Consider the following 9,908-nt stretch of genomic DNA (forward strand, 5'->3'; position numbering starts at 1 on the left):
TTAACCACCACAAGCCAACATGTGAAATTTCACCAATAAATAATCTCCAGTAAGCTACTGGCTTTTTCTTTACCCCGCATAGACATTTCTTGAAATGATCTATGACTGTCCATGTTAACATAAAATCCAACCACAAAAAAAAAAAAAAAAAAAAAAATATTCAGATAAAAAATCAAAACAGACACAATTCGTATAACATTTGAATTATTTATAAATTTTTGGCGTCATATGAAAGATATGAATCTATTTGTGGAGTAGTAGGAGTGGTCTGTATGTCTGTAAGGCAAGGTATAATAATTTAAATTTGGGTTTCAACTTCAAATTTATTTCGTTCGGCTATAGGATATTGAAAAATTGTAATTACTATTTGCTGCAAGCGTGTGTGTGTTATAAATGTAAATGTGAATGGGTGGTTGTGGTTAGTTTTACTTTTTTAGATTTCGTAAATGGTGAGTGAATGATAAATGAATTACTTTTGGTACAATTAATCATATCACTTCATGATCTAGTGGGATATTTTTTATGTATTAACAAAGTCTTGAAATGATTTTCCACATAGATTTTTTTACGATTTTTAACGAAATATGCTTAACCTTGCATAATATTGCCGTTCAAACCTTGCTCAACGAAATATTTTTGTAATGCCACTTTATTTTCCATTGTCACCATTTCATGTTTCTTCATGAGCGCATTGTCTTTAAGGCGGAAGTAAATTTTCTGAGCTTTCAAAAAAAAAAGCAAATGTCACAAATGTCATTCACCATGACATAATCATGTCAAGTCATTATTTTTGTTTTTGATATGTGTTAACATGATGAGTTAACATATTTTTGCTTTAGTCCCCCTACCATTTACCTTATCCACAATTTCCTTTCCCTCTCCAGAAAGAGTAAAATAAGATAAATCTAAATACATTTACAAAACATTATGACTTTAAATGTCCAAATAAATGTCCAATTTCTTTTAGAACATATATCGCTTGTGTTCGCGACATGTTTTGACAATTAAAAAAAGATTTAAAAACAAAGGTTAACGATTTTTTGCCTCATTAACTACGACGACAAAAGAAAGCCCGTCAAAACGGTGCACTACCTACGTGAGTTTAAATAATTTTTGAAAATAAAAACAAAATTGTTCAACAAATGTTTAACCGTTAACAATAACATGATGCTTGGTATTTACCCCACACTAAGTCTGACAAATGATTGTTTTGGAACATTGAAAAAGCCACAAAAGATCGTGGCATATTTGGATACTTAAAGAGAGGATTAGAAATATATTTTGAATGTGGAACAAGTTACATTTATGCTGGCCTATTTTTAAGGGATACGACCATAGTTTAAAAAAATGCATATTTAGGAAATAACACACATTTTAAAAACTCAATTATAGAAATTCTCATCAACCCCTTAAAATATTTTTCTTTTTGAGCAATTTTCACATTTTGTGATCGAAATACCTATTATTATTTACATTATTCTTGTGTCTTTTACTTTATAAGCTTAAAAATTGCATTTTTTTGTAATGAGCTGACTTTGGAATAAAATATAATAAAAAATTGACTATATAAGACCTAACATTCACTAAAATGTCTCTATATTTCAGTTTAATACCAATCAGCTGTTTTTTCTTCTTATTTATTGTATTGTACTGTACAATGTAAATACTCATATGTGATCAGTGTAATATCGCTCATATTATTGATTGATGTTATTGAAATGCCTTTCAATATAAGAAATGTTCACATTTTGTGATCAAAAGAACAGTTTTTATTTACATAATTACGTCTAAATAAAAAAAAATATTTTTTATTGTAAAAAAGGGAATTTTTTGTAGCTTTGTAAGACAAATTTCTTTTTAAAATCGGTAAATATTTACATTTAATACCAATCAACTGTTTCTCCGCATTATTTACACTGTTTATTGTACTGTACAGTGTAAATACTCACATGCGGTCCGTGTAATATTGCTCATATTATTGATGTCTTATTGAAATGCCATTTATTTTAAGAAGTTTTCACATTATGTGTTCGAAAGACCTGCATTTTTTGTTTAGAGAAGCAATTTCTTTTAGATTTTACTTAATTTTTCGTTTAAATTTTTTAATATTTATAATTAATATTAATCAGCTGTTTCCCCTCATTATATACGTGATTTATTATACTGTACAGTGTAAATATTCATATGTGAGCAGTGTAATATCGCTCTTGTTTTTGAAGTCTCATTGAAACGCTTTTCATTTTAAAAAATATTCACATTTTGTGATTAACATTTTTTGATTTTCTAAATGAAAAGTCTAAAAGAATAGTATTCTCATTGAAATGGATTAATATTTACATTTAATACCAATCAGCTGTTTTTCCTCATTCTCTTTCCTTAAAAAGAACATTGAAATCATCAACAATAATGTTAGAAAATAACCATTATTTATTTAGCCGTCACAAATTGGCCGTTATTACAGTTGTTATGTATGTAGGGTTCACACTGTACAATATAAAGGTGCCAAACAGCTGATTTATTTCTTTTAGCATACAGATAGATTAATTCCAGTTTATTGTTATTTTCTACAATTATTTTTGAGAAAAATACTAAAAATATTAGCCGAGTGAACTATGAAAAACAGCTGTGTTTATCATCATTTATTAATTTATCTTCTCTTTATGTGTAGGTATTTTAAATACCCTATCCATTTCTTCTATTCAACATACAGCATCTGAAAAAAATAATTAAACCTGATTAGCAATAAATTAGACGAGATTACACTTACAATGAATATGGAAGGTGGTTCACATATTGTAATATTATAAGGAATAACAGCTGATTTACATTATGTTATCATTTATCGTGATGTTTTACATATGTTTTTTGTAACATATTTTAATGTTAGCTTTTTCGTACGGGTGTAAGCTTGGCTATTAAGCCCTAAATTAATATATTATTTTCAAATTTTTGATTACATCTGGCGTATTTTATTTTCTAAATAAATATTTCCACTGTAATAAATTCTCTGCAGTAGAAATCATTTCAAAATTCGGCAATAATTGTTCAATTACCTAACTAGGTTTCATTATTTTCATTATTTATTCATCATCTTTCCACATTTATTCTATGTGCTTGTTTCCATTTTGCATGTACCACAGGAAATTGTGGTAGACTCTAAGGAACTATGATTCTAGTTTCCCTAGCAAACAAAGTAGGAACTCTTGTGGCTTTACACGTTCTCACCAAATTACCATTGAATTATTTTTCTCATCTTAATGTTCGTTCCTTAGCTAACCGCAAAGCAATACAGAATGGAATGGTGTTGGTCAAAAGGTTGTGGGAAATCCAATTTCGAACCTTCATTTTTATAAAAATAAGAGGAAGAGGAGATAAGAAAAATAAAATAATAGAAAATAAATCAAAATCCCTAACTATTTTTGGATACCAAGATGTTAAAGAAATTGGAAATAATCTACAAAAAATGTTTCATTTTTAGAATAGTTCGTAACATCTGAATAAAATTAATTAATTAGGGCGGGTTTTCTATCTAATGATTATGGAAAATATGTTCAGGAAAGCTCCCCATTGTCAACTTTTTATGAATTGTGTATAATTTATAAATTATAAATTTCTTCTGGAGGAAATCTAATATGTGATTTTTTGAAAAAATAGAACATTTTCTTTTTGGGTCCTTTGTAATTTATCGAGGAGGATTAATCAAATCTATTTCATTTCTAATTATAAATAATGAAATAAAAAACACTCCAATTGATTTAGATTTAAAATTGTTAATATGACAAGCAATAGCTCCCAACACTATTCGAAGTTTGGCTGCCTAGAACCCCCCACTCACAAATCAAGCCATAAATAAATCAAGAGGCAGACAAACAAGACGCTGTTGGGGGAGCAAATTGAAAAAAAAAAACAACCAAAATTGAAAAAAAGGGGAACCTTCCTTCTGGATAGAACGCTCACTTGCTCTCGAAATACGAAATATTTTCGTTGGTTGCACGTTTCATTTGTTGCGTTCAGACGATGCTTGGTTGGCCAATAACACGTTTTCATTTATTTTTTTATTTTGTTTTGAAATTGTCTGATGGGTTTTTATGGCTTTTTTCGGTTTTGTGTTCGAAATTATTTGTTGGATGGATGGCATGCTTTTTTTCCCATTGAGGGGGAATTATCATTGAAAGTGGGCGGTGCTTAATAAACGAGACTTTTATTAAGCCCCGGTGCGGCAAACATGTTTGAGTTGGAGTCGTCATCATCATCGTCGTTTTTTTATTTGGTGTTAAACTAAAGTGTTTTATGGCCCATTATGGTTTATGGTGGTATCCCCTATTGAATTTGTTGGGGAACCCTTTTTATGAATAATAAATTTTTGTATCACAGGTAGTTTATTTAAATTAGGTATCATTTTTATGGGATATCGATTGTGTAAACTTGTAATCAAACAAGTGAATTTGAAGGCTAAGGGAAGGACAAAGTAATAATTTCTTTATTTTGGAAAAAAGACATAGAAAAATGTTACCTTATTATGAATCATTTGAATTAATTAATTAATTAATTAATTATTTACAAGGTTACACAAAGGAATATCGAATTTTATTGCTAAGAGAGATGAAAATGTATGGAAAATTATCTCACTGCTCCCATCTCTTATCGTTAACATCAATTATTCTTGCATTTGAATTTTCATTGTCATTTAAACGACATTTCAATATAAACTTTTGGTGGAAATGTCATAAATTGGCCGTTATTACAGTTAACATGTACGCAGAGTTCACACACAGCAATGCGATGTTGAGAAACAGCTGATTTATTCAATTTACGTTTATTGTTATTTTATTCAATTACTTGCGTGAAAAAATTTGCAAATAATAGAATTGTTTTGGTCTTATTGAGGGGGCTCTTATTGATAACATACATTTTCCATGCATTTGAATTTTCATTGTCTGATAAAAGAGTTGCCAATACTAACTCTGAAACGAAATTGGCCGTTATTACAGTTAACATATATGTAGGGCTCACACTGTACAGAACAAAGAGGAGAAACAGCTGATATATTTTTTAAGGAGATGATTAATAAGGATGGATCACATATTGTAATATAATAAAGATTAACAGCTGATTGACATAATTTATAATTTCACATGATTTTTTTGTATGTTATAGGATATTTTTTATTATTCCCCCTAAAAAATATTGTATTCCCAAAAAAACAAAGTATTCCCTTCTTGTATGTCTCCACCCCCTTTGGAAACGTTTTTCACATTGCCATGTTAATTAAGCAACTGTTGTATGGCATTTAAACAAATATTTTTTTTGTTGGTTTGTCCGATAAATTATGAAATGAATTGATGAAGAACCGCTACCAAAATATAACACAGTCATGTCTCAAAAAATTTGAAATATATTTAAAAAAATGATCTAACCTAACATTCTTTTACTAATAACAAATTTTCCTTTCTCTTTTTTTTAGGATTTCAATGAACAATGCCCCTATTCATTATCGCCCGTCAGTACGAAAAGTCAAAAGCTGTTGAGATCGCCCAGAAAGGCCACAAGAAAAATATCACGCATTCCCTTTAAAGTAAGTTTTATTGTTCAAAATACTTAATTTTAACAATAACTAATATTTGTTAATTTATTTTCTTTTCACTTAGGTCTTAGATGCCCCTGAATTACAAGATGATTTCTATTTAAATTTAGTCGATTGGTCATCACAAAACGTATTGGCTGTTGGTTTAGGTAGTTGTGTTTACCTATGGAGTGCCTGTACAAGTCAAGTAAGTTGAATTGTTTTTTTCTGCAAATTTTTTTTCTTAACTAATTAACTACTTAAATATTAGTTGCAAAAAAGCTAAATATTTGAAGGTTAAATATGTTTGGATTTTATTGACTTGCTTAAGTAGTTGATTTTGTTTATGTTTCTATAGTCTATTTATTCTTTAAATACATTTTTTAATTTATACTTTTCATATTTTTTAGGTAACACGTTTGTGTGACCTTAGCCCCGATGCCAATACCGTCACATCGGTATCATGGAATGAACGTGGCAATTTAGTTGCCGTAGGTACCCATCATGGTTATGTTACCGTATGGGATGTAGCAGCTAGTAAACAGGTATGTTTGAAATGAATTATTTTTATTTTTTAAGATTTATTCACATATCAAGGGATTTAAAATTAAAATCAAGAAAGACGAATATATCCTTTAATGTGAAAAGTTATTAACAAGGAAAGAAAGACGGCCTAGAGAGAACCTAATTATGGCTTTCATTCTATAGAAGATTTTTCTGTCTTCTGGCTGCCTTTTTAAAAAGACTGTAGAAAATTTCCAATCTTTTCGGAAAAAAACTTCTGTTGTTCTAGTTCTTCTATCTCTGAAAGATCTTTATACAATTTTCTACAAAAACAGACCTTTAGAAGATCTCTTAAGACTGTCCAAAGCAAACCTTATTATTCTATAGAAGAATTGTAGAACATTGCCTGTCTATATTGAAGTCTTTTGATAGGTCTTTTGTATATAGGAGGATAGTAAGCGGGTTTCGGATTTTTTTTTTCCAAAAAGTTTCCTATAACGGACCGTGAATGGGTTATCTTTTAGATTCCTGAAGATTGGAATTTTCCTTATAAAATTTAACCGCATAACCGTTCTCTGAAAGACCTTTGCAAAAATTTCTACAACAGGTCTTTAGAAGGCCTCTTAACGGTCCAAAGCAATCCTAATTATGCCCTTCATTCTTTAGACGAATTTTAGAAAATTGTCTGTATATATTGGAGTCTTTTGTATATTGGAGAATGGTAGGCGGGTATCGTTTCTTTTTTTTTTCAAAACAAAAAAAAATTTTTTTTTTGGTCTTCCATCTCTGAAATACCCAATAAAATTCCCTACAACAACAGACCATTAGAAGGATAACTTTTGAATTCCTAAAGATTTGAAATTCCCTTATAAAATTTAACCGCATAACCGTTAACGTTTAGATATAGACCCCATGAAAATATCGAATTTTCTTCTGGGTGTTTTTATTTTGGTGGTCATAATTGGCCATTGAGTTCATTTAATTTTGGTATTCTTACCTTGCTTTGTCCAAAAAAGTCTAATATGGCAACGTCGTTCTTTAAAAACAATTCTTTTTCATGAGCCTAAAAGTATGCTACACTTTTTAATAATGTTGATAATTTTTCTTATTTGTAAGCAAAGATTTTTTTCCCATTTTATTTACCATCTTTTTTTCCATCCCTCTCTCTTTCCAGATCAACAAATTAAATGGTCACTCTGCCCGGGTTGGTGCCTTAGCCTGGAATGGTGATATTTTATCATCCGGCTCACGTGATCGCCTTATCATTCAACGAGATACCCGAACACCAGCCCAACAATCAGAACGTCGTTTGGTCGGACATCGTCAAGAGGTATGCGGTCTCAAATGGTCACCGGACAATCAATACTTGGCCAGTGGCGGCAATGACAATCGTCTCTATGTCTGGAATCAACATTCTCTCAATCCTGTGCAATCCTATACCGAACATATGGCTGCCGTTAAGGCCATTGCTTGGTCACCACATCATCATGGCCTTTTGGCTAGTGGTGGTGGTACGGCGGATCGTTGCATTCGCTTTTGGAATACCCTAACGGGTCAGCCAATGCAATGTGTTGATACGGGATCACAAGTATGCAATTTGGCATGGTCGAAACATTCTTCGGAGCTGGTGTCCACCCATGGTTATTCACAAAATCAAATTTTGGTCTGGAAATATCCATCGTTGACACAAGTGGCCAAGCTGACAGGGCATTCATATCGTGTTCTATACTTGGCTCTCAGTCCTGATGGTGAGGCCATTGTAACTGGGGCCGGTGATGAGACATTGCGTTTCTGGAATGTGTTCAGCAAAGCTAGAAGTCAAAAGGAAAATAAATCTGTTTTAAATTTATTTACCAATATTAGATAAACACTAAAAACATAGAACACAACAAATTTTTAGTTTAAGTTAAAGAATTATGAAAATGAAAAAAAAACAAAAACAAAAAACTTAGAATGGCAATTATTAATGGATATAATTATAATAATACATACTAGAAAATATGACCATAAGAATTATATAAATATTTAAATTTTAAGTAGTTGTGCTTATCATAATATATAAAAACATAAAACAAAAATTGAAAAAAAACCAACGTTTTCACATCATTATCATCATCATTGTTTCTCATCATAAGCCGCCCATACAACACAAAACAACCAACCAACCATGCCACACATCCTAACTTTAATGCAAATCACCAAAAATATATTTGTTTTATTCTATATAAGCCTGCTTAAAATAATGACTTGATATATACACACACCTAGCGCTATATATATTTGTAAAATTACTTTATTTTTTGATTTGAAAGACTATATTATATTTTTTGTTTCTTTTTCTCTATATGCTCTTTATATATTTTGTTTTCCTATTTTATTTTTTATTATTAATTTTATTTTTTCGAAAAAAAAAAAACATTACTTTGAAATTTGTTTTCAAAATTTTATTTTGATTTGTTTAATATATTTAGAGATATATATTTTTTATGATTTGGAATATACTATATTTTTTTTTTCTTCCTTTGTTTGAAATTTGTCATAAAAAAATACAGTGCAACAAGTTTTTAAAACAAGAAAGCGATTGATAGATGAGTTATATTGGATTTTTATTTTGATCGATATTAATAGGTGAAAAATAAACGTTCTAAATAGAGTCTATATACTATGAATTACAAAACAAATTTGGAATTTATATTTTATAAAAAGAGAGAGAGAGAGAGATTATGATGAAATTATTTTTATAAAAAAAAAAATAATTTAAAAAAAAAGGTTTTAGGTCTACACGAAGACAGTTCAGAAAGTGTTAGACTAGCACAAAAAGGTTATGTGTTTTGAAAACTTCCATATCTGTTTTTTTCTATATGAAGGAGTTGGGAGATCGAAACAAAATTTAACATGTGTACATAACAGAGATGGAAGTTTTCAAAACACTTAACTTTTTTTTCTGTTTATACCGCGCCAAGCAAAATTTAATTGTGCCAGATCGAAACAAAATTTAATATGCGTTCATATAGAGATAATTAAAACACTCAACTTTTTTTTGAGTAAAATTTTGAACTGTCAATATGTTTGTGAACTGCCCTCGTATATTCCAATTAAAGAGCTGAAATGTGGAATTCTTTTCACTTCATTTAAATCTACGAAATGTCAATATTTTGTGAAGGCCACACTAAAGTGATTCATGAAATAAATTAAAGAAATTATGACCTCTTAGACCGAGTTCCTCAGTTGAACATTTTTTTTGTAGTGGGGAATTCGATCTAATAAAGCCTACTTTAGTGTGGACAGGGACTTTGGAAAACGCGGCTATTAGATTTTATGAGGGCATGCAAAAACATAGATCTATACATTTTTCGTGATCTTCAAAATATTAAAATTTGGGAAGTTTTGTTTAATGGAGAATATGACAAAGTGTGAACCTGGGATGAACAATTGTTGTGAGCACATCTGAACCAATATTACAACCCATTTTTAAATAATATATAACAACCCAAATGAGTGTAGCTTATACTAAAGTCGCTCGGTTCTGTTTAATGGGCTGTTATGTCAAAATTTGGACCTGAATTTAAAAATATTTGTGGATATTTATTATCTACAAGAACACAATTTTAGGATCTTTAAAATACTTAAAATCGGTGAGCGTCATTATAAGGAGGACATTCAAATCATAGAACTATGTTGGAAAATAGTTGGGATCAGGTTCTTTATACCTGATATATAGGTTTAACTTTTAGAATGTCCTCCGTATAACAGTATAATCAAAATTTCGGTAGTGAGTGTTATTTGGGATTTTGGATTCTCATTTTAGATATTTAAAAGGTGTTCGATAATTTCGAACATC

At 29.9% G+C, this 9,908-nt stretch overlaps 1 protein-coding gene across 1 annotated transcript; it reads left to right on the forward strand.

The window, feature by feature from the left end:
- Positions 1–5,464: 5,464 nt before the first annotated feature.
- Positions 5,465–7,934, forward strand: LOC133334346 (fizzy-related protein homolog; the record flags this gene model as incomplete). The annotated part of the gene is made up of 4 exons (XM_061542636.1): positions 5,465–5,575; positions 5,649–5,771; positions 5,974–6,108; positions 7,242–7,934. Coding segments are annotated over 4 exons (1,062 nt in total), but the record flags the coding sequence as incomplete, so codon positions are not given.
- Positions 7,935–9,908: the final 1,974 nt, after the last annotated feature.

The sequence above is a fragment of the Musca vetustissima genome, unplaced genomic scaffold (assembly GCF_032173495.1).
Source record: "Musca vetustissima isolate MV318-11 ecotype Yass unplaced genomic scaffold, APGP_CSIRO_Mvet_v1 utg255718, whole genome shotgun sequence".
Taxonomy (NCBI): domain Eukaryota; kingdom Metazoa; phylum Arthropoda; class Insecta; order Diptera; family Muscidae; genus Musca; species Musca vetustissima.